General features: G+C 31.6%; 4 protein-coding genes and 1 long non-coding RNA gene across 11 annotated transcripts; 2 read left to right on the top strand and 3 right to left on the bottom strand.

Moving 5' to 3' along the window:
• The first annotated feature begins 335 nt into the window (after positions 1 to 335).
• Positions 336 to 5530, top strand: LOC105147748 (uncharacterized). Of its 4 annotated transcripts, none has more exons than XM_087415748.1 (9): positions 336 to 486; positions 1312 to 1871; positions 2090 to 2296; positions 2734 to 2892; positions 3096 to 3314; positions 3782 to 4027; positions 4260 to 4382; positions 4459 to 4603; positions 4862 to 5530. In XM_087415748.1, the coding sequence occupies exons 2-9, from the start codon at positions 1318 to 1320 to the stop codon at positions 5258 to 5260; spliced, it is 2052 nt and encodes a 683-aa protein (XP_087271874.1). In that variant the 5' UTR covers positions 336 to 486; positions 1312 to 1317; the 3' UTR covers positions 5261 to 5530. The 4 variants fall into 4 exon arrangements, with proteins under 4 accessions (XP_087271874.1, XP_011057275.1, XP_087271873.1 ...); XM_011058973.2 differs by having other exon boundaries at positions 470 to 615; XM_087415747.1 differs by having other exon boundaries at positions 485 to 724.
• On the bottom strand, positions 2929 to 9558 carry LOC105147734 (CLIP domain-containing serine protease HP8). Of its 4 annotated transcripts, none has more exons than XM_011058952.2 (6): positions 9202 to 9558; positions 8664 to 8824; positions 7442 to 7733; positions 6997 to 7268; positions 6247 to 6599; positions 2929 to 4034 (listed from the first exon to the last, which is right to left on the bottom strand). In XM_011058952.2, the coding sequence occupies exons 1-5, from the start codon at positions 9275 to 9277 to the stop codon at positions 6249 to 6251; spliced, it is 1152 nt and encodes a 383-aa protein (XP_011057254.1). In that variant the 5' UTR covers positions 9278 to 9558; the 3' UTR covers positions 2929 to 4034; positions 6247 to 6248. The 4 variants fall into 4 exon arrangements, with proteins under 4 accessions (XP_011057254.1, XP_011057253.1, XP_011057252.1 ...); XM_011058951.2 differs by lacking the exon at positions 2929 to 4034 and adding an exon at positions 4730 to 5131; XM_011058950.2 differs by lacking the exon at positions 2929 to 4034 and having other exon boundaries at positions 5625 to 6599.
• Positions 9559 to 9722: 164 nt separating this feature from the next.
• Positions 9723 to 11770, top strand: LOC147906748 (uncharacterized). The gene is made up of 3 exons (XR_015548211.1): positions 9723 to 10858; positions 10961 to 11171; positions 11272 to 11770. It is a non-coding gene; the product is annotated as an uncharacterized LOC147906748 (long non-coding RNA).
• A 143-nt stretch (positions 11771 to 11913) lies between these two features.
• LOC105147749 (CLIP domain-containing serine protease HP8) lies at positions 11914 to 16675 on the bottom strand. Its single transcript, XM_087415766.1, has 5 exons — positions 16185 to 16675; positions 15649 to 15815; positions 14351 to 14636; positions 13906 to 14177; positions 11914 to 13508 (listed from the first exon to the last, which is right to left on the bottom strand). The coding sequence occupies exons 1-5, from the start codon at positions 16258 to 16260 to the stop codon at positions 13158 to 13160; spliced, it is 1152 nt and encodes a 383-aa protein (XP_087271892.1). The 5' UTR covers positions 16261 to 16675; the 3' UTR covers positions 11914 to 13157.
• Positions 16676 to 18476: 1801 nt separating this feature from the next.
• Positions 18477 to 22549, bottom strand: LOC147906747 (CLIP domain-containing serine protease HP8). The gene is made up of 3 exons (XM_087415764.1): positions 22316 to 22549; positions 19868 to 20281; positions 18477 to 19701 (listed from the first exon to the last, which is right to left on the bottom strand). The coding sequence occupies exons 1-3, from the start codon at positions 22380 to 22382 to the stop codon at positions 18989 to 18991; spliced, it is 1194 nt and encodes a 397-aa protein (XP_087271890.1). The 5' UTR covers positions 22383 to 22549; the 3' UTR covers positions 18477 to 18988.
• Positions 22550 to 23951: the final 1402 nt, after the last annotated feature.

The following is a 23951-nucleotide window of genomic DNA, read 5'->3' as shown; positions in this document are numbered from 1 at the left end:
CACTTTTAATTTTTAATTAGAAAATCTAAATCACAAAAAAATCCTGATTTATTAAATATGCTGAGTTAAATATAATATTGTATAATTCCAGAATAGGATTGATATGGCAGATATCACATAGTATAATCCAGAAAAAAATAGATTCTAATCATTCTCTTTGAATAAGCATGTTATATAAATAGAGCTTTTCTCTCTACGTAATCGCAAAGATTTGAGCATATATATAAATTTTTATAGGTTATCAAAATTTCATCATTTACTCGAACGAAGTTCATGCTCGGAGGAATCAACGATTTCGCAGACATAATCATTTTCCACGTACGTTCGGCGGTAACATTCACATTCAGACGAATCGATCGGATTGTTTTGCGCGCCATTTAATTCCGTAGAACTGGTTGCAGGGCGTTAGCACTTCCTCGCGAGCTTCACCATGACGACGGCGACGCCAGGTCGGCGACGCCAGGTCGCATTGATCCCCCGTAGCAGGTACAGTAACGGCCATCGAAGTTGCCAGTACATTGTTTGTATCCCAGTGTTGAAATCAGGATTTGGTCACAAACCACCTTCTTAGAATCGACTTGAACTCGTATTTGGCTGATTACTCAGAGAATGAAGGTGATTAGTCACAAGAAATTCCATGAAGAATCTGGTGAAATCTTCTAAGAAAAAGTCGGCAAAATGTCTCAATTTTGATGACGATTAGAATAAAATAAAAGGCACATTTGTAGGTAGAGTTTAAGACCTTAAGATAAATATATGTATATTAATCATGTTATCCTGATTGAAATTTTATGGCTGTTACAAAGTTACAGATGCAATCAATTTAAAAATTTAACTGTTTGGTAATTAGAAAAGTTAGTTTGATTTATTGTATTCTTTATCTTATATTTTAATGTTTGCTGTGTTCAGTTATTAGTAATTTTTCCTGTATATCTGTGTATGTCGTATATATATTATATATAATTAACTTATGCTGCAATTATAGACAGTAGTTGTACGATTCTATTGTGTAATTATCTTTAATTGTGTTATAGTTGTGCCTTTGATAATATCTAAACTTCATATTTTAAATTTAATTTCAATTTATTTAATTAAGAAGTCCTTTTTTCATCATTAAATTGTAAAAAGGACGAATGTGTTAGAAATTATGAAATACTTATTATATTTAATAGAAAAAGTTTTTTTTAATTATCTACAAATATTTACATATCTTGTAACAGTAAATTCATTAATATCTAAAATTTATTTTATCACATTATTTATTTGTTACATTAACTTATACGTGTTACATAATATTTCGTAATAAATCAGTGAACCATGACGGAGCACAGAGGCACCTCCTTTTTCCACTCGTGCGTGAAGATGCCGGTGGATCCTTGTAGCCGGCAACCAACTCCTTCTTACGAACGTCCTCGACTGTCATCCGGCAGCCGAAGATCAGAGAAAGTGAAAAAAATTAACTTTGCCGAGGGTGAACCAACTGCCGTTGAGAACTCAGAGTCGTCGAGTCCGCGCGACACATTGGAAAATCTTCTGGAGTTCCTGAAGAGCATACCGGATTATGGACAAGTACATCATTTGTCGAACGAGCAATTCAAGCAAAAGGTTGAATATCTAAGAAGGAAGCAGCGGCTGCTTCTGCAGAATCTGAGAAACTCGCTGGATGACACAGAGGAGCCGTCATCGCGTCTGTCAATTACGAGAAATGAGAGCTCAAAGTCAAAGGACAACAAATCGAATGTCGTTGTTGATGATCTCAAGTTGAATGGCAAGAAATGCTACCTCGAGGAGTCGAGAACCAGCAGCCCAATACTGTTTCCATCTGGAAATTTTGCTAGTCTCGCCGAAGATCAAGATCTACTGACGTATAGGTGATAATTTATAAAGTTGTTAAGCGATGAGAGAGTGAGAGAGAGAGAGAGAGAGAGAGAGAGAGAGAGAGAGAGAGAGAGAGAGAGAGGAAGAAAGGCAGCTGAAAGGAAAAATCTTAAATTACGAATGCATTGGAGAAATTATATATATGTAATTATATTTATCTTTTATTGTCTCTATTGCTTTTATTTATAAAACACGTTAATGTTGATTCTAGATGCAGAGACAAGGATAAGGAAATGAAGACAATGCGCAACAAGGAGATACTTGCGGCCAATAAAAGCTGGAGCACGTGGAGCGAATCGAAAAGCGATGACAGCGTGAACAGTGATGGCGAGGATAGCATCGAGACAAAAAGTTTACCACCAAGTAGCTCGAAAGAATGGCACCCCACAGTGCCTAAACCGTTCAGTTTCACGCTGAGGTACGTGAATATCACGCTGAGGATGAGATTCTTAAAACATATTTAAGAGCCTGCTTGCATTTAAAAACCTGCTTAATAGATACATGTTTCAAATGTGTCTCTCTACGTTGTTAGAATATTAACATAAAACTGTATTAGTTTTCATTATTAATCTAATTTTAGTAGACATTCAATCTTTTTTATCGAATTAAAAGCAATTTTTTATATCAATATATCAATAAAAGAAAAAATTATTTTATTAAATTATTATTAATAGATATTTATAAATTATTTTATTTTTTAAGTTTGTAAAATGTCTTGAAATATTTTTAGGTTTTTATACTATTTTATATATATATATATTTATATTAAGTGTATCTGTTTTTCTGTAATTAAATATTTTATACTACTCATTTCCTGTTTATATAATTGAAGAAACATTTGATGTCCTTTTTCAGGGAAGAGGCTGAAAAATATATGACAGAGATAGAGACAGTCGAACGGACGAATGAAGATAACGAGAAGAAAAGTCCTTCGAAAAAACGACGAGTCAGACCAATTCCTATTACATCCAAAATACCACTTTATGACAAATTAATGGCTGAAAAAGAGGAAAGGTCAGTTAGGTAGCATTTTTACAAATGACTGTATAATACTATCTACTTTTTTTTTATTTTCAATCAAATTTAGTATCGTATTTCTTCAATTCTGAAAGTTTCACTATACTTTTATATATTATTTTAGTTTTTTAACTATTTAGAGGTCTGTGAAATTATAATTAATATTAAACCTCGATATAACGTGCGTTTTTGATGTTCAGAAGTCGTATTGTACGCGAAGAGAGCGCACTAAATCTATTGTCGCAAGTGCGACCTTTTAAGCTGGAGTGCGATCGTCGTGCCTGGCGATCCATGGCGAGGTCCAGTCCTGAACTCTACTCGAGCAAGAGCAGTTCTTCGCGTTTCAAGGCTAAGCCAGTACCAAGAAACCTGTTCGGCACCGAGGTTTACGACCGTATGCTTGAGGATGAATATTATAGGTCAGCTTGTCGTTAATTGTCGAGTTCTTTCCATATTTTATCTTAGAAAAATTTAAATGGACATTTTTATGCACGTTTAATATCTATATTTATATATCTTTGCTCTTGTTCTTTTTTTTCTTTCTTAGTGTCGATAAAGTCGCATTACGAATATTGAATGTCCAGAAAATTCTATTATTTTTCTTGATTGAAATATATCGACAGTCTTTAAAAATTGCAAATAGATAAAAATTTTTAGAAATTAAGTCTTAATTTAATTTTAAAGCTTATTCTGTATACAAGTGAAAGTTTATATATAAGCGACTAATTACTTTGCAATTAAAAGAAATGAATTTAATTATTAGAACTCGGCTTTCTAAAGTTGTGTAAGATACTTACACAACAAGATTATTTAAAGAGCTAAAAACTTTTTAAAATCTCTTGAGAATTGAAAACAATTAGATAGAGATTTATTTACGCGATTCCAGACAGCTAAGGAAAAGGTTGAGGGCTGCGGAGATGTTGAAGTCTTCTTCGTTACCGCCATCGATGGCGAGGCGTGAACGTGTCAAGTCCGCATATGCACATTTTCAGGACATGGAGCCCAACAAGGATGATGACGAATCTGTCATTCCGACTACGACGATGTCCGACAGAACTAGGTCCGCGCTGACGTCCGCATTGTCTTCGCGCGGGAATAACCTGGCTGCGATTTTGAGATGTCAAGCTTCACGGTACGACCTTTAATGAGAAAGATTGCGTAACCCAGAATCCCTCTATTTACTTATATTTCTGAAAAGTTGATTTTAAAATAGTAGAAATTCAGTTGAAGAACGAAATGATAGTTGCGAATCATAAAAAGTCGCTCTGGTATAGGATTTAATTTTTTCCTAAATACAAACAAAGGATAATTTTTAATTAGAGAGGAATTCACACGTGTAAATGACGATCGAAAACTCATCACAGAGAGAAACTGGAGCGCGAGATACAGGAGCGGATGGAGGAGAAGCGGCGGGAACAGATACTGAAGTTCAGGGAGACGCTGATCGGCCGAAAACCCGCGTGGAAGGCCCTGAGATCGGCCGCGAGGTACGCACTGGATCTATAGATCTAAGCGTTCATCGATTTTTATGATCAGTTATTGATCTAATGTCGCGAAAACAAGGCACGAGCATGACAGAGACCTAGACATACGGACGTCTCTTCGTCGTGACGAGGCGCGGGAACAGGCCGAACGTCATCGACTGCAAATGGAAATGATGCTGGACCGTGTGACGCAAATACCGACTCTTTTCGAGCGTCATTCTCAGGTAATATGAATTTCTTGTTATTTGCATGCGTCGTTATTAGATAATTGTAATTATGGATAATTTTACTTTCTAAGTAGAAACAAATATTTATCAATAAATGTCTTTTTTATGAAAAAAAAAACAACGTATTTTAATACTTTATATATTTTATGCACCAATATATTTTATATAAAGCAAGATTAAGAAATAATGTAAATTCTTTAGGATACATTCTAATAAAGTATTGTGTAAACTACGCTTTATACACGAATTTTGCAGAGTTTTCAATCGCTCGTAAAGGCGCAACAGAAGGTTCCTTCGAAGAGTGCCTACGTCCGGAAGAAGAAAAGGAAGAAAAAGAAACAACAGCAACAGTCGAAAAGATCTACGTCAAGTAGCTTGGACTCGTATTTAAGCTTTGCCAGCAATTCTAGACCAAATTCCGGATCATTAGTCAGTTCTTCCGGTACTCTGATGTCAAACCAATCATCATCGAAGTCGTCGGGCGATTCCTCCGACAAATCGGCTGCTAAGTCAGAAGCCTCGACACTGAAAAGAAAAGCCGATCGCGGTCCATTGAAGGTTTCGATCAATGAAACGGCGGAATGGATCGAGGATCGCAACGAAAAATTGTTTAGTAGCGATGAGCGATCCCGCAGCGATGATGTCGAAGAGTGAATTGAACCGATAATTCTTATTATTATCGCGAAATTATTCTGAATGTCAGGTTCCTATATTTATATATTAATTATGATTAGAATATATTACGATAAATAGGTAAACCTTGACCAAGCTTTTCAGTTTGAAATTATCTGAAGAAAAAGCTTTTTATTTATTCAGCTTTGTTATAATTGAACTATATTTATAAGAATAATCTACAGCTAAGCTGATATTCCGACATATCAAGAACGGTTCAAAGTTGATTAAAGAATCAATTTGAAATTAAAACGATTATGATAATTTTTCGGCGAATCCAGTTTATCGTGACTAACTATTCTACGAAATACTTTTCGTAGAACTCAGGAAGCAAATAACAACCAACTTTTTTATAGAAAAATGGTTTATTATATCGATATCTTATGAAGCGTAAAAACATGATAAATTAACATATAAATCATAATCACGCATCGGTTTAGCACATATATTCATTAAAGCGAGCAAAAAACTCTCTTCCTCTCTCTTTTTTGTTTTTTTTCTTCTCATCAAAGATATTACACGCTTATCTCATATGCAATAAAATAGTGTAAAATATAATTTAAGTCGCAATCTCGAGAAAACTTCTAATGGAATAAAGTGTATCGATAATAAGACACTTTATTCCATTAAAAAGATAACAAAAGTTTTTAAAATGAACACTAATTATTTATATTAATTAAAAATACGCTAGAACGGTATTTTGCGAATCACCTTCCTAGACACTTAAACCGCCTATTTCCACAGCATTAAAGATATTCCTTCTCTGCCGTGATAATTTTACTCGTTTTGTCAATCTTTTAAAATCAATTTTATTTATCTACATATTTATGGAACGCGCCAAATTTAATTCTCGCTAAATTCTCGTTCTCACCACGATGGGAATTATCGCGTTTGTGTCACCATATTCCGAACACGGAAATTAAAAGTATTCAATATGAAAGACTTCGTTTCGCAATGTTTCAGTCTACCTTTAATCTGTCAGTGTGTTGAGAATCCAGTCCATGTAGTAGGCGACATTAGTGTAAACTCCGGGGAATCCCTCAGTGCCGCACTGCTTCAGTCCGTAGCTGACGACGCCGTATTGAATGATGCGTATTGATCTACTATTGTATATACCAGCTGCCTGAAGAGGTCCACCACTATCACCCAAACAAGAGTCCACGTTCATTTGGCCGCCGGCACATAGTTGCTTGTACCAGATCTGTGTGGTCCGCTTATATATTTCTTTACACTGTTCAATGGCTACTAGTGGTAGCTTCGCTTGCAGAAGATCCTGACTGCGCGGTCCCAACTCTGTCGCGCCCCAACCGGTTACTACAGCCTGCCAGTCAAAAAGAAAATTTCGAAATAGAAATGAAGTAGTCTTTACGAAAATCGAGAAATTCATCCGAGTCGAAATTTTTAGAAGCGGTAGAAAATATTTCTCAAAAAAGTTTGATGGACTGTAGAATCCATTTAAAGAGATACAATTGTGAAATATTTTAATTTATAAGAGAGAGACAGAGAGAGAGAGAGAGAGAGAGAGAGAGAGAGAGAGAGAGAGAGAGAACATGAAACATGAAAAACGTTATTTAAAAATTCCTTTTTTTATTTATAGTATTAAATCAGTAGTAGATTTAATTAATTTAAAGCAAAATAAATATAACTTATAAATCTTTTTAGCAGCTTCTTTTTTATTATTTCCTAATTATAAATGGAAATATATTGATCATTCTCACCTTGTTATGATTTAGCGCTGTTGCAGTGCCAAAAGGCAGACAAACAGGTCTGACATTCCGAGGTCTGAAATCCACTGTACTATTTAACCTAATAAGCGCGATGTCATTTTGCAGCTTTGTTCTCGTGTATTCCGGATGGAACTGGACGCTTTCCACACTGAAATCCTGATACCTCTCGGCACACACGACCTCAAGTCCTTTGTTATTCGTATCGCAGTCACGTTCCTTGCTTAAGTCGTGATCTCCTACCCTGACGCCTATTAGTCGTAGACCTGGAGAAAAACATAAATTTATGCGTTATAAAAAACGCCAAGAACAACGAATGTTCTTAAGTATCTTTCAAACTTTATTTTTAAATTCAATCTTAAATTTCTTATTAAGTTTAAAACTTAATTCTAATTTTTGCCATACTTATGGCAATATGACTTTATAGTTTTTTCCTTACCCCCTGGAAGGAAGGTAACACAATGAGCAGCGGTGAGGACGTAGCGCGAGGAGATGACCGTGCCGCCACAACGGAATTCCGGATTTGGTCTTCCAGTATCGTATGCGATTAATGCCATCCACGGATATTGGAAAATTCCAGTCTTGTTGCCGCCAACTACCTTCGTCTGAGTGATGGGCCCACACATTGTATGATCCAACAGACGCAGATTCGGGTGGTTCGTCACATCTGGTGGATTTGAAAGGTTTTCTGGATTTGGTGCCTCTGTTGTTGTTGTTGTTGTTGTGGATGCCTATTACCAAAGATTAATATTTAATATAAGCAAAATTGGAAAAACTGAACACTTAATGCATTTTTTTATGAAATCGAAAATTCAACAGTGTTATAATGGCGAACAATATCAAGTTGTAGAGAGATTTATTATGTTCTATAAATATGTGAAATGCGTTTTTGTGTGTGAATGGATAAAGATATTTAAAAATTGAGCATAAGAAATTTTATTGCTTTGTTTGGAAAAATGCATTTTTAATATTACATCTAAAATAAGAGAAGCTATAAAGCAACTTTGATTGTAATAAAATATCTGATAACAATAAAATATCTGATTTTATTGTTATTTGATATAATAGAATATTTTGTAAATTTAATATTTTATGAGTTAAGTTTCAGCCGATATCCTGCTAATACAATGAGATTAGGATAAAACAGGAAGTCGAGGTCACAGAAACCTGTTTCAGTATTATTTCAAAAGACTATTAAACGATTTGCAACAACGATATATCTCTATTACGTACAACAATGATGGCAGTATGTGATGTACAATTTGATATATTTCATGAATACATGGAAAATGATGAACAATCATCCAAAACGCATTAATCTGATGTCCTCGACGAGAACCAATAATCAATCTGCCAATATATAATATTTTAACTTTTTAAATAAATGTATTTAAGTAATTAACAAAGCATAGGAAACAAAATAGCAAAATTGTCAATGCAAGTTGTTATAATATATATTCGCGAAAGATATATATTTATAATTCATAATTCATAATTCTTACTTCTTTGTTTATTTTTTCAACTTTAAATTTTCTTTCTTAAATTAGAGATTATCCATTACATTATATGTTAGTTAACTTTATTAATTTAGATTTTAATAAATTAATACTAAGTTAATATTATTATAAATAAATTAATGCGTTTAGGTCAAATTCAATTACCTGACTGCAACAAACCTTCGGGTCGTTGCCTTCGAAGCCACATTGCAAATTTCTAAGAGTCTGCAATGTCTCTGCTGAAAGTGGTCTTGAACTTGTTAAGAGAGATATGACCTCCGGACATTTGCGAATGTTGACGCAATTACCATTTGAACATTCATTTTCTGTAATGGTAAATTATTGTTTAATTAATTAATTAATGTTTTTTAAACAACAACTTTCAAAACTTAAAATTCATGTCTTATCCGAAGTTTAGTTCAGCATTTTAAACATACTACATATTGTAAATAATTTGAAATAACTTAAATATTCATTTGAGAAAGCACCTTGATGAATGTACAATGAGAATTAAACAGGTGCATTTAATTATAAATATATGTTAATTAACTGTGCTAAATGTGCTCTGACAATTCAAAATAAACGCACGAAAAAAAATTCAGGAAAAGATTTACTGTTAGAACTTTATTAAAGAAAAAACTAAAATTATTTTTCAGGTGAAAGTGCTCAAATGCAATGAATTGACGTCGAATGGAGTACTCACGTGCATCAATTACTATTAAAGCGAGGAAAAAGACGAAGAAGCCAATGGACATCATGTTTATTTGTGATATCAGCATGTAACTCTTGCCAAACAATCTCGTTTTATAGGAATTCTCTTCTTTCTCTCCTTTTCTTTCCCTTACAGATCAGATCGAGCGGGAATTTTCCTGTTTCGCTCCGATGATTCTCGTCGACGTCCTTCAATATATATATAGATAGAAGGCTCGTATTCCGTTGGGAAATGTAATAATTCCACTTGTGGCTGACGTCGGTCTTTTGTGTCGAGTTTGTGTTCAAGTCGAGATGTACCATAAGTCAGATCAAAACCAGTACTGATCGGCTGGTTGCCAATCGACTAAGCTCCTCCACTACTTGCTGGGCCTATTAAATCTGCTGGTTTGGGGGGAGGGGAGGGTGATCATCGGTGATGATCCATTAGTCATTCGCTTCCAATTATAGCTTATCGTGGGACTCGTAAAATGCTAGGAAAATCTGAAATGCGCGAATTTTCCTTTAAAAAAAATTTCATTATCCTTTTACGAAATCCTCACTTATTTGAATTACCAACTTTGAGGATGTTGATGTTATCATATATTCCGTTCATGGAAATAACATTACTGATAAGAATATTACAGTACATTTATAAAACTGTTACAAAATTTTATTTTATACTATTTTATTATCTGTTTACTTTAAAATTTTGATTTTTTAATAAATTAAAGCTTTTAATATTTAATCTCTTACATTTACATTTTTAAAACTATACATATTTTAAAAATCTCTTATTCTATCACTTACGTTTAAGAAATTGTGCAATTAATTTTAGTCACTGTATATACATGTCTTTTTATCAACAATTTCCAAAATGATGTTATTCACAGTTCTAAAATCGTGAAAATCGGATAAATAAATATATATATTTGTTTCTCTCATCAATTGACGGCGTCAGTATAATTTCTCGGAAGGAACGTAAGTTTAATCATTAAAATGAAAACTTAAACGATAAAATCAACGTACTTCTTCTAAGAAAAAAATTAATATCGCTTATAAATAAAATTAAGATAAAGACGAAGTGGCATTGCAGGAATTTTTCCTGAGAGATATACACGAAAGAAGAGATAAGAAATGAGAGGCTAAAATAAAAAGGAAAGAGAGCCGTCGGATATTGAAACTAAAAATTATTTTCGTTCAGAAAATGATAATTATAACAAATTTCGCCAGAAAAAGTAGATCAAAAACGTCGCGACTTTTATAATTATTAGGAGTTTCCCAAGATAATATTGTTGTATCATGCAGGAATGCTATGTTGAATATGCTTCCGTTGAAATATACAACTATTAGTCATCGGTTGACAGATGAGGAAAGTTACGATGAAATATTAGTACTTTTCTCCAAATTGACTATCAAAAATGTTACTCGCTATGTATTTCTTTATCTCTTATTTGTTATTTCATTCAAATTTTTAAATACATTATCGTGATCTACTATGATCACAACAAAATGCAAAGATTCGTTCACTCGTGATATTGAAGAAGACTCTTTATCTCTGGAAGACTAATACGTCAACAAGTTAATGGCACATGATTAGCTGCAGCAATTAATCAACAACTGCATTCACAAGTATTATTCTCTCGTAATACTTGAGAAGAAAATTTTAGGTTTGTTATTTTTCCTCAATGGAAATTTTTTATATTTATAATTTATTAATATTATTTTAATTAATTAATGAAATATTATAATTAACAAATTTAATTTTTTAGTACAGTGCGATGCCTTTGATTGTGCTTTTCGAAATTGCATAGGATAAACTGTTACAACGTAATAAGTCAGGCGATAGGTCATATTCCATAGTGACCCCGCTCGTTTGATAACTCCGGAAAATAAAGATGTGAATATTGAATGACGTAATCAATCACATAGTTTTGCAATACAACAATTCGCAATTTTATACAACATTTTCCTCAAAAGAAGGTGGAATTATCAGAAAATCGGTTTAGTTTTTTATATATTAGAAAAATGCGGATAAGTAAATAATGTTGCAGTTTATTGATGATTAATTGACGTTTTCCAGAAATATATGTCTTACACAAGATACATCAAGGATATACATATGATAATAAGAGAGATCTCATTATGAAAACATGAGGATAATACGAAGGAAAGTAGCGTAATTAAAAAAAAATAATAACACTGTAAAAACTATTATAATTCAAATGAGAATGAATGATTAAAATGATATTGACAAATTGATGTTGACATAAAAAGAAAAAGAGGAGAATAATTGGCGAGAAAAAAAGGTATAAATTATTAATTCAATATAGTTATGGAAAAATTTTAATTTGTCTTTATTAGTGTTATTAAAAACGTAAAAAATACTTTTTTTATACATTTACGTTCTTATGAGATAAGCTAACTTCTTTATAGATATTATTTTCTTTATCATTTATTGTCAATATCGTGGATTTTATTCACGAGTTACTACACTTTGTGTTTTAATAAAACTCACTAAGAATATTTTATTGCTATAAAACGTGTCAACATAAATATAGGTAAAATAAATGAGCAATTATTAGTGTCACTTAATATCTTAATATTATTAAATATGTTCATGGGACTTTTATATATAGCAAACAAAGAGGAAAGGTAATTAATTATTATAATTAATTATTATAATGACACACAATCATCTTTTACCTTATTAATACAAATAAAATTTATTTACCATAAGTAAAAAATTTTATTCATCAATTTCTTCAGAGAAACTTTGACAAAATGATTAATATATAACATTCTATTCATCCTATTTTAACAACATGTAAATGTAATGAATCTTTACAAAACTAACTAATTCTACAAGATAAAACTTGAACTATAAAAATACATTGTTTCATATATAATATATTTTCACAAATTTTTAAAAAATTTTTCATTAGAGACATAGTTCTGAGACATAGTCAAGAAATAACTTAATTTCTTCGATAGATGTATCTCTGTTTGCGACCTCATGTTGTTAGGAATTCATGAAACGAAATCTGAATACACTTGCGTGTTATCCCTACACCAGGTTATTCCTATATGTTGCAGGGTGATGGTCCAAAGGATTCAACGCCTACAGCAGTTCATTTCCCGGTGATCTCTTCGACAGGTATTCAAGGGACCACCCGAATCACCCTAATACCAGTCTTGGCCTTTCTGACTACAGTCGATAGCCCAGCCGGACTTCAGCGCAGACATAGGTTTGATCACACAGATTATTGTTCATCAAGGGGGCAAGGCCAGGATTATTTGTCAGGTTTGTCTGGAAGTTTTCGATATACAGGGATTTCGAATTCTAGCCGGATGTAGTCCCATAGTTTGTTACGACATCGCTTAGATGGTTGCCGATGCTCACGCTTTTGACACAACACATCAAAAGATTTGAGGCTTCGAAATCGCAATGATTGCATGTCGGGTAAATGATGGTCTGCTCCCACAATTGCTGCAGAATGTTGGACACCAATGTACATTCACGTGCGTTTATGCATGTTTCCGCCTTGCGTTGACCGTACATTGATCTTTAGGACTTCCGTATTTAGCGAAAAATAAGAATGAGATGTCAGAATAAAAGAATATTAATAATAAGAAAAAATTAAAGATAATTTCATTATCTTTAATAGAATCACTGAGATTTTTTTTATATCCAATAAACTAATGTAATAATTAATTTCCTCTCAGTAAAAATGTTGCGATTTTTTGTTCAGTTTTCTGGACAAGAAATTGTCAATATACTTATTATTCGTTTGGTAATCTTTTGAAATCAGTCTTATTTATTTACGTACTGTTTATCGAACGCCTCGCCAAAGTTGTTTTCTCATTCTCATCACAATTGAGATTACCGCGTTTGCGTTAACATTTTCCAAATAGAGATTAAAAATATTCGATATAAAAGACTTCGTTCCGCAATATTTTAGTTTTGTTTTAATCGGTCAGTGTGTTGAGAATCCAGTCCATGTAGTAGGCGACATTGGTATAGACACCAGGAAATCCCTCAGTGCCGCACTGATTCAGTCCGTAGCTGACCACACCGTACTGGATCATGCGTATTGATCTATTATTGTATATACCAGGTGCCTGCAGGAGATCACCGCTATTGGCCAAACAGAAGTTCACGTACTTTCGGCCACTGACACATAGCTGCTTATACCAGATCTGCATGGTCGGCCTGTACATTTCCTTACACTGTTTATTGTCCACTAGTGTCAGCGTCACTTGCAGGAGTTCTTGATTGCGTAGACCCAACTCCGTCGTGCCCCAACCGGTCACTACAACCTGAGAGCAATTAAAAGCAAAATTTCGAAATACAAACGAAGTAATCTTTACGAAAATCAAGAGATAGTTTGAGTGAAAATTTTTTAAAGGTGTAGAAAATATTTCTCGAAAAAATTTAATGGACTGTAGCATTAATTTGAAAAAATACAATTATGAAATATTTCAATTTATGAAAGAGGGGAACAGAGAGAGAGAGAGAGAGAGAGAGAGAGAGAGAGAGAGAGAGAATATGCGATAAACATAATTTAGAAATTTCTTTTTCCAATTATAATGTTAAATCAGTTAGCAGATTTTTTAAATAATTTGAAGTAAAATAAATGTAACTCGTAAATCTTTTTAGCTGCTTTTTTTATTATTATTTCCTAATTATGAATGGAAGTATATTGATCATTCTCACTTTTTTATGACGTAGTGTCGTCGCAGTGCCAAACGGCAGACAAATGGGTTTGACATTCTGAGGTCTGAAATCCACTGTACTATTCAATCTAATAAGCGCGATGTCATTTTGCAGCTTTGTTCTCGTATATTCCGGATGGAAGTGGACACTTTCCACACCGAAATCCTGATACCTCTCGGCACACACGATCTCAAGTCCTTTGATATTCGTATCGCAATCACGTTCCTTGCTTAAGTCGTGATCTCCTACCCTGACGCTTATTAGTCGTAGATCTGGAGAATAACATAAATTTATGCGTTATAAAAAACGCCAAGAACAATGAATGTTCTTAAGTATCTTTCAAACTTTATTTTTAAATTCAATCTTAAATTTCTTATTAAGTTTAAAACTTAATTCTAATTTTTGCCATACTTATGGCAATATGACTTTATAGTTTTTTCCTTACCGCCTGGAAGGAAAGTAACACAATGAGCGGCGGTGAGGACGTAGCGCGAGGAGATGACCGTGCCGCCACAACGGAATTCCGGATTTGGTCTTCCAGTATCGTATGCGATTAACGCCATCCACGGATACTGAAAAATTCCAGTCTTGTTACTGCCGAGTAGCTTCGTCTGAGTGATGGGCCCACACATTGTATGATTCAACAGACGTAGATTCGGGTGGTTCGTCACATCTGGTGGATTCGGTGGATTTTCTAGATTTGAAGCCTCTGTCGTTATTGTTATTAGTGCCTATTATCAAAGATATATAATCAAAAAGATTAATATTTAACATGAGAAAAATTGGAAAAACTGAAAACACTTGAATTTAATGTATTTTTGTATGGAATCGGAAATTCAACAATGACGAACAATATCTAGTTAAAGAGAACTTTATTATATATTGCAAATATATATATATATATATAAACATGAAATGCGCATTTTCAAATAGATATTAAAATATTTTAAAATTGACCATAAAAACGTTTTCATTGCTTCATTTGGAAAAATATATTTCTAATATTTCACCTAAAATAAAAAAAGTCGGACAGTCATAAAGAAATTTTGATTGCAATAAAATCTTGGATAATAATAAAATACTGATTTTATTATCATTGGATATAATAAAGTATTTTATAAATTTTAGATTTTACGAGTAAAGTTTGAGTCAATATCCCGATCAAACAATAAGATCAGCATAAAGTAAAAAATCGAGTTCACAGAAATTTGTTTCAAAATTATTTGAAAACGTTATTAAATGATTCGCAACAACGGTGCATCTTTGTTAGATTATTACATATACCATTGACAGCATGCGATGTATGAATAATTTGATATATTTCATGGAAAATGATGAACAATACTCCGAAATACGCATTAATCTGATGTCCTCGACGAGAACCAATAATCAATCTGCTAATACTCTTTTAACTTTTTATAAATGTATTTAAATAATTAACAAAGACTTGGATACAAATAGAGAAACAAAATTATCAATTCAAAGTTGCTACAATATATTCTCGAAAGATATGTATTTATTTTTAATTATACAATAATTTATAAAACATAAATCATATTTTTTTTACTAATTTGTTTACTTTTTAAATTAGCTTTAAATTATATTAGATTTAATTGTATTTTTTAAATTAGAGATCATCGATTATATTAAATAATTTTAATTTAGATTTATTAATTTAGATTATAGTAAATTAATTTTAACTTAACATTATTGTAGATAAACTAATGCGTTATATTCAATTACCTGATTGCAACAAACTTTCGGATCGCTGCCTTCGAAACCACATTGCAAATTTCTAAGGGTTTGTAATGTTTCTGCAGAAAGCTGGCCTGAACTTGTCAAGATAGATATGATTTCTGGACACTTGCGAATGTTAACGCAATTAACATCACAATTTGAACACTTATTCTCTGCAACGATAAATTATTGTTCAATTTAATCAATTAATGTTTTTTAAGCAAAACCTTTTATACATAAAAGTCTTATCGAAGTTTAGAATAAATTCTGCATTTTCAAACTACATATTATATATAATTTAAAATATCTTAAATAATATTTATTTGAAAAAGCGCCTTGAGAAATATATGATTAGAATCAGATAGATGCATTTAATTATTAATATATTAATTGTACAAAATGTGTCTCTACAATCTAAAATAAGTGCATGATTTTAAAAAAATATCAAGAAAAGATTTACTGTTAGAACTACCTTAAAGAAAGAACTAGATATTCCTTTTTAAGTGAATACCCAAATGCAACGAATTTAATAAAGTACTCACGTGCATCAATTGCTGTTAAAGAGAGAAAAAAGACGAATAAGCTGATGGACATCATGTTTATTTGTGGTATTAGCATGTAACTCTTCTCCAATCAATCTCGCTTTATAGAAATTCTCTTCTTTCTCTCTTTTTCTTTCTCTTATAGATCGAGCGGAGATTTTTCTGGTTCGCTCCGATGATTCTCGTCGCGCATTCAAGATCAAATGTATCACAGTCAGATCAAAACCAGTACTGATCGACTGATCGCCAATCAACTAAGCTCCTCTACTACTTGTTAGGTCTAATAATCTGCTTCGGTGGGGATGTTCATTAGTGATGATTTGTCTTCATTATTCTTTTCTAATTATAGCTTATCGTGGGATTCGTAAAATGCTGAGAAAATCTGAATCGTGCGAGTTTTCCTTTAAAAAAGTTGTCCTTTTATGAAGTCTTTACTTATATGAATTAACACTTTTGGAGATGTTGATGTTAACGTACATTCCATTCATAGAAATAATATTACTGATAGGATTTTTACGATTTATGTTAAAAGAGTTGTCACAAAATATTATCTTATAAATTATTATATATTATTTTATTATGTATTTATTTTGAAATTTAATTTTTATATTTATTTAAAAAACTTCACACACACACAAATATTCAATCTCTTACATTTATATTTTTATAAATATTGTAATTTCTCTTATTCTCTTACGTTTAAAAAATTGTACAATTAATTTTGATCACTAAACATACATATGTTTTTTATCAACAATTTTTAGAATTGTGTTATTCACACTTCTACAATCGTGAAAGTCGGAAATAAACATATATATGTTTCTTTTATCACTAATTAACGGCGTTAGCATAATTTCTCGGAAGGAACATAAGTTTATTCAGTAAAATGAAAACGTAAACGACAAAATCAAAATGCTTCTTTTAGGAAAAAAATTAATGTTGCTTATAAATAAAATTAAGATAAAGGCATCGCTGGAATCTCTTCTGAAAGATATACGTGAAAGAAGATATAAGGAAAAAAAGACTAAAATAAAAGAGAAGGAGAAAGAAAAAGTCAGTTTGAATTATCGAAACACTTATTCTTGTTCGGAAGACGATAATTACAACGAATATTGCCAGAAAAGGTTGATAAAGAATAAACATTGTGATTTTTATAATTACCGGGAGTTTCCCAAGATAATATTGCTGCGTGATCAAACTCTTATAGAGATGTATGTTGTTCTGTTAAAATATGCAACTATTAATCAAAGCTTGATAGATGAAGAAAATTACGACGAAATATCAGTTTCTTCAATCTGGATATCAAAGATGTTGCTCGCTACGTATTAAATTTTTTTACTTATTTGTTATTTAATTCAATAAAATTTTTAAACATATGTCATAATCTATGATCGCAACAAACTACGAAGATTCCTTCGCTAGTGACATTAAAGAAGCATTTCTCTCTAAAAGATTATTACGTTAAAGATTGTCGTTCTTAAAAGCGATATAATGAATTAATGGCACATAATTAACAGCAATTAATCAATCACTGTAATTCTCAAACATTATTCTCTCGTAATGCTCGAGGAGAAAATTTTCTACTTGTCGTTTCTCATGAAAATAATATTTTAAGAAAAATCGACAAACAGAAAGTTTTCTCCTCGAGTTTTGCGAGAGAAATTTTTAATATTTATGATTTATTAACGGTACCCCAAGTAATTAATAAAGTATTTCAATTAATGAATTTTATTTTCTAGTACAATCCTTGATTGTGTTTTTCGAAGTTGCGTAGGATAAACTGTTACAATGTTATATATCAGTCAATAGGTCATATTCCATAGTAACCCCGCTCGTTTTATTAACTCCAAAAAATAAAAATATGAATAGTGAATTACGTAATTATTAATCACATAATTTTGCGATTCGACAATTCGCGATTTTTCACTACTTTTTTTTCAAAAGAAAGTGGAATTACCAGGAAATCGATTTAATTTTTTATATTAATTAGATAAAGTGCAAATAAGTAGATTACAAATAATGTTGTAATTTATTGATGATTAAATGACGTTTCTTAGAAATATAAATTTTATGCGATACTCATCAAGGATTCACATTATGATGATAAGAGTAATCTCTATAAAAATACGAGAATAATACTAAGGAAAATAATTTTAAAAAAAATATCACTATTATGAAAATCATTATAATTCAAAAGCAAACAAATTATTCATCGATGTCAGGACAATAAAAGAGAAAGAAGAGAATAGTACACCGAAAAAAAAGAAAAAGGTAATTATTAATTCAATACAATTAATAAAGAATTTTAATTGGTCTTTATTAAGTGTTATTACAAACTTAAAAAACTTTTTTACACATATATTGTCGTTCTTAAAAGCGATATAACTCCTTTATGAATATTGACTTCTTTATCATTTGTTGTCAATATCGTGAATTTTATTTTAGATTTATTGCTTCGTGTTTAAATAAAACTTGTTACTAATATTTGTAAGTATTATTGCTATTTAACATGTCAATATAAATACAGATAAAACGAATGTTACTTAACTACGTCACATATTTATGTTATTGAGTATTCAGTATGTTATGGATCTTTTATATATATAGAAAAACAAAGGGAGAGAAAGAAAAAAAATTGTTATTTTATAATGACAATCTCATCCTTTATCTTATTAATATACATAATTTATTTATCACAATTAAAATTTTTTTTTCGCATTTTGTTCATCAATATCTTCTTTAAAAAATCATTTCCAAGCAATAGTCAAAAGATATCTTCCTTCGTAAATAATATAGTGTCTCATTTATCGCCTCATATTGTTAAGAATCCAGGGAACGAAGTCTGACACTTTCGTGTATACGCCAGGCCATCCCTGCATGCCGCAAGGCGATGGTCCAAAGGATACAACGCCTACAGCAGTCCATTTGCCGGTACCATCGGCGATCCTTTCGAGGGCCATCAGGGGACCACCCGAATCACCCCGACACGAGTCTTTGCCTTTCTGACCACCCGCACAGATCTGTCCTAGTCCTAGCCGAACTCCAGCGCTGAAGTAGGTTTGATCGCACAGGCTCTTCTCTGCCAAAGGCAAGGCCAATTTCAATTTAATATTCGAAGCCGAGCTGGTTTCCGTCTTGCCCCAACCGGCCACGAAAAGTTTGCCTCCGAGCGACGAATTGGATGGCAGGCAGATGGGCTGAATGTATCTTGTGAATGGCACGTCACGGCTGAGACGTAGTAATGCAATATCATAACGTTGATCCCGTGAAGTGGGCCGGTAATTTTCATGAGCGATTTGTTCTTCCACACCTACGGTTATTGGATCATCGGCACATATCTCACTACTCTCACTATCCGGCACGCAATCTCTCTCGGTGTCAGTGTTGTATTCGCCCAGGCGGACACTGGACAGGCGCCAAGTAGCTGGTAAGTCCTTGCCTTTAACGCAATGAGCGGCAGTAAGGATATAGCGTTTATTTATTAAAACACCACCGCATGCTGTCGTTCTACCATTTGCTGTAATATCAAATAACATCCTATATAAAAATATGTACTTTTAACAATATAATTTACATTGAATTATATTATACATTGTAAGTTAACTGTTCATATGATAAAATGATAACTTATTTAAGACTTTATATATCTATAATTAATTAATAATTTATTTATTTTTATTCACGTTTTTGATATTCGACCAGCGCCATCCAAGGAAACTCGTCCAGATCAGTACGTTCGCCACCTACAATTCTCTGCGACAGGTCGCGACCGCAGTCGTTCGACAGCAATGGATTATTTGCCAGGTCTAGCTGGAGATTTTCGATAGGCGAAGAGGATGATTCCGAGTTCCTACTCGGATCCGATGTAGTCCCAGGATTCGTCACGACACCGCTTGGACGGGTGCTGATGCTCGCACTGTTAACACAGCACACCAAAGGATTTGAGCCTTCGAAACCGCAATGATTGCGTCTCAGGTAGTTGATGGCCTGCTCCCGCGATTGCTGCAGAATGTTGGACACTAATGTACAATCACGTGCGTTTATGCATGTTCCCACCTGGCTATCCACCGTACACTGATCTCTCGGGCTTTGGTATTCTGCGAAAAATAGGAATAAGATATCAAGATAAAAAGAATATTAATAAGAATAAGAAAACATAATATTATCTTTATTAGAATTACTGACAATGATATATGTTTATTTTATACCCAATAAATTAATTTTAAGTTAATTTTCTTTTATAAAAAATATCATGAAAAATAACAAATATTTGTTATTTAGTGATTTATGTCGAAAAATTTTTTTTAATTGAAAGATAACAACTTTGCGTAATCACAGTCTATGTAAATAGAATATAGAGTATTTTCTAAATGAATTATATATATTTGTCATTTTCGTTATTTATAAGACTGAAATCTTGGAATCATGAAATAAAAAAATAAAAAATAAATAAATTTAACTTTTAACTTTTTAATTACTTTTTTTTATTAACTTAATATTTAATTCAATTAAATTCATTATAAATTAACTTGTATTTTAACTAAGTTAAATTTTCAAGGTTGTTAATTTTAACTTAATTTAGTTAAAAAAAAAGTTAACTTACCCCCCACCCTGAATACATATGTTTTTTATTCTCGCTGTTTGTCTAGAATTTAAAATGTCGAAAATTTCTAATTTTCTGAACAGAACTGATCATTTTTTTTCTAGATTATATAAGGATCTCTTTGTAAAACTCTCTTTGTAGAACTTTCTTTGTAGAAGTCTCTTTCTTTCAGAATTTAATACTACAGATGATATCAGTATTATTTATACAAAAATAAATATAATGGATTATTATAATGATACACAATTACATTAATATTACAATATAAATTATTGTATTAGATAATGAAAAATGTCTATAATTCAGAGATCCATCCAAGTATTGCAATGCGCGAAATCAAACAAAGTTGATTCAATCGCATTGACTATGCATATTTCCTCGACGTTAACCATTAATTCGGTGACGTAATGCCGCATATATAATTCGAAAGAATGTGACTGACACCTAATTTTGTTTTTACGGAAGCATGTCATATATTGATAATTAATAATGTCGTGGATCGCGTGATAGTTGTGTCCAACGGTGATTAATTATTACTTCCAGTTATTCTTCCAATTATTACTTCCAATTTTATTACTTCCAGTAATAAAATTAAATTTGAACAATTATCGAAACTTCAGACGCGCATTTGATCTATAGTTATTAATATTGTGTACATTAGCAAGCATAATTTTTGATACAATTAATACTTTGTCTTTTTTTTGTGTGCCAAGTAAAAAAGAAAATAGAGAAACTTTTGAGAAAAATATAATTAAACATTACTAAATTTATTTAAAAAATTAGAAATTAGGCTATAATAATTTTTATATAGGATATAATAAAAAAAATAAAAACTTGTAAAAAATTGTTTTTTGAAAAAAGTTATTTTAATTTTAAATCTTTAAAAACAAAAAATTTTAATGAAAAAAAGTCAAAAAAGTTTAATGATACATGCAAACTATTTGTTAAATGTATTTTTATTTTTTTCTAATGTTATTTATTTATACATAAACTAATTTTTTGTTCTCAATCATTTGAATCATTATAATAATCTTATAATGATATTCTTGAAGCTTCCATGGGTGCTTTCTATATAAAGATTACGCGTTTCGCGGGTTCTCTCCTTGTTCAGATTCATTCTTGGAATGCCAACGTTTCATAAACCTTGCAATCCACTTCATTAGGCCGAGGAGCAGCCTGATACTGAGCTGTTCCTCTGGACCGTTTCCTTTATGTTACGCTGTTTGTTGAAGCCGAAAAGGGGGGGGGAGGGCAATCTTACAGTAAATTAATTCTAGTTATTTTCTGTAATTTGTCTGTGTCTTATCTTTTAAGTATAAGAAACGACAAATGAATTCAAATAATGTCTACCAAAAATTTAAAGAATGTGAAAAATATTATAAGTATCTTTATGATATTTTTCATATTTTCTAGAATGCATACATGAACGAAGAGCATAATAAATTAGAACAAATTAACTTTCAACATGTTCCTGAACTAACATTAATGTTATGTCAAGTAGTTTTCAAAGTTTGAAGAATCAACTTACGTGCATTGATGCTAATGATCAGCAACGTTAGAAACTTAAGAGACACTAGAAAAATTGATGTCGACATTATCGGCGAATTATTCAATTTCGATATTATTAACCGAATACTAAAAAATGATTACAGCACACTTTAACAAAGACTCGTTCAGTTCCGGCAAATCCTTTTATTTTATGTGGCAGCTTTGTCGCAGATCAGAACATCAACTGACGATAATATCCATGATAGAGTGATCAGAGCCAGGGTCAACAACTGTCCCCACCATCGCTGTCAACAAGCTTCGCCAAGTTAATTAGCAGGAGCGGATTGGTCAGGAAAAATTCCTATTTCTGTAATCTGTAGTTAAAGCCACAGACGTTTTTGAGGAAATAGGAATAAAAGGAATTAAAGGAGCAAAACTTTTTCCTGCAACTATATTTTGAGTAAATTTTTGGTTACTATGAAATTCTATATTCTATATTCTGTTAATTCTGTAGTAGGGTCTGTTAATTATTAAATATATAAATATACGTTGAGCTAATATATTATTTGATCTAATATATAGCTCAATAATATTAATGTATAACTGATATCAAATTAATATACGATGCATATCAGTTACATATTAGTACTTACAAACATTACACTGATCCTTGCAATTTCCGATCTATTGAGAGATTTTTCCTGTAAATTCCAATATATTGTTGATTTAACTAGTGGCAATTTTCTTTTTTCGTTATTTGCTTTCTTATCAACGTTATATTTTTTAATATAAATTTATCATAAATAATTAGATTTATTTTGTATATATAATTTTATATAATTTAACAAATAGAATTCATATATATATATTAGGTGTTGGAATTAATTCGTAGCGTTTTACAAGTGATGGGAAGTACTTTCATTAATGTATTTTTTAATGCTCATGTGAAATAAATAACATTCTTTCATTAAAAACGCTACGAATTAATTCCAACACCTAATATATATATATATGCTTGTAATATTTATAAACAATTTATTCCAGTTATGCAGTTCAGTTTATCGTAAATCTGACATAATGAAATAATATATTTTTTAGAAACAGAAAATTCTGGATTCTTGAAAGATATAACTGCTCTTCTCTTTGGAATGATCCTATTGTAGAAATTTCCTCCTTTCCGCAAAATATGTATTACATAAAAATTATCCAAAAGAGGATTACAGAATCAAAAAGATGTCTTGATGTCACCAATCTCGCCAATAAAGAAATTGAGCGTGAAGAATTGGTCTTATAATTGTGAAATTAATGTAAACAAATGGTGTAATGTTTTTATCTCAATAATCTTAAGATTACGTTACTAATAGCCGACTAACGAATCGATTATCTTAATATGCGCATTATCTACTCATATATAATTATAACATATAATAGCGTAATACAGATCGTATCTTATACGACTTGCACTGACTTGCAAAAGTATTCGAAATATCTTACAGCATATGCATTAATTTATAAATTGAATGAAACAATAATTGTGCTAGATTTGCCTTATTCCTGCATTAGTTCCTGTAATCTAAATCACTTATCTTAGCAAACACCAAGTTACATGCAACGTACATGTAATTTCCCATTCAACAACAAAGCTATAACATAATACACAATATTACAGTTAATTG

This window comes from Acromyrmex echinatior, chromosome 18, assembly GCF_024713525.1.
Source record: "Acromyrmex echinatior isolate Ae372 chromosome 18, ASM2471352v2, whole genome shotgun sequence".
NCBI lineage: Eukaryota > Metazoa > Arthropoda > Insecta > Hymenoptera > Formicidae > Acromyrmex > Acromyrmex echinatior.
This window is presented reverse-complemented; position numbering and strand designations above follow the sequence as displayed.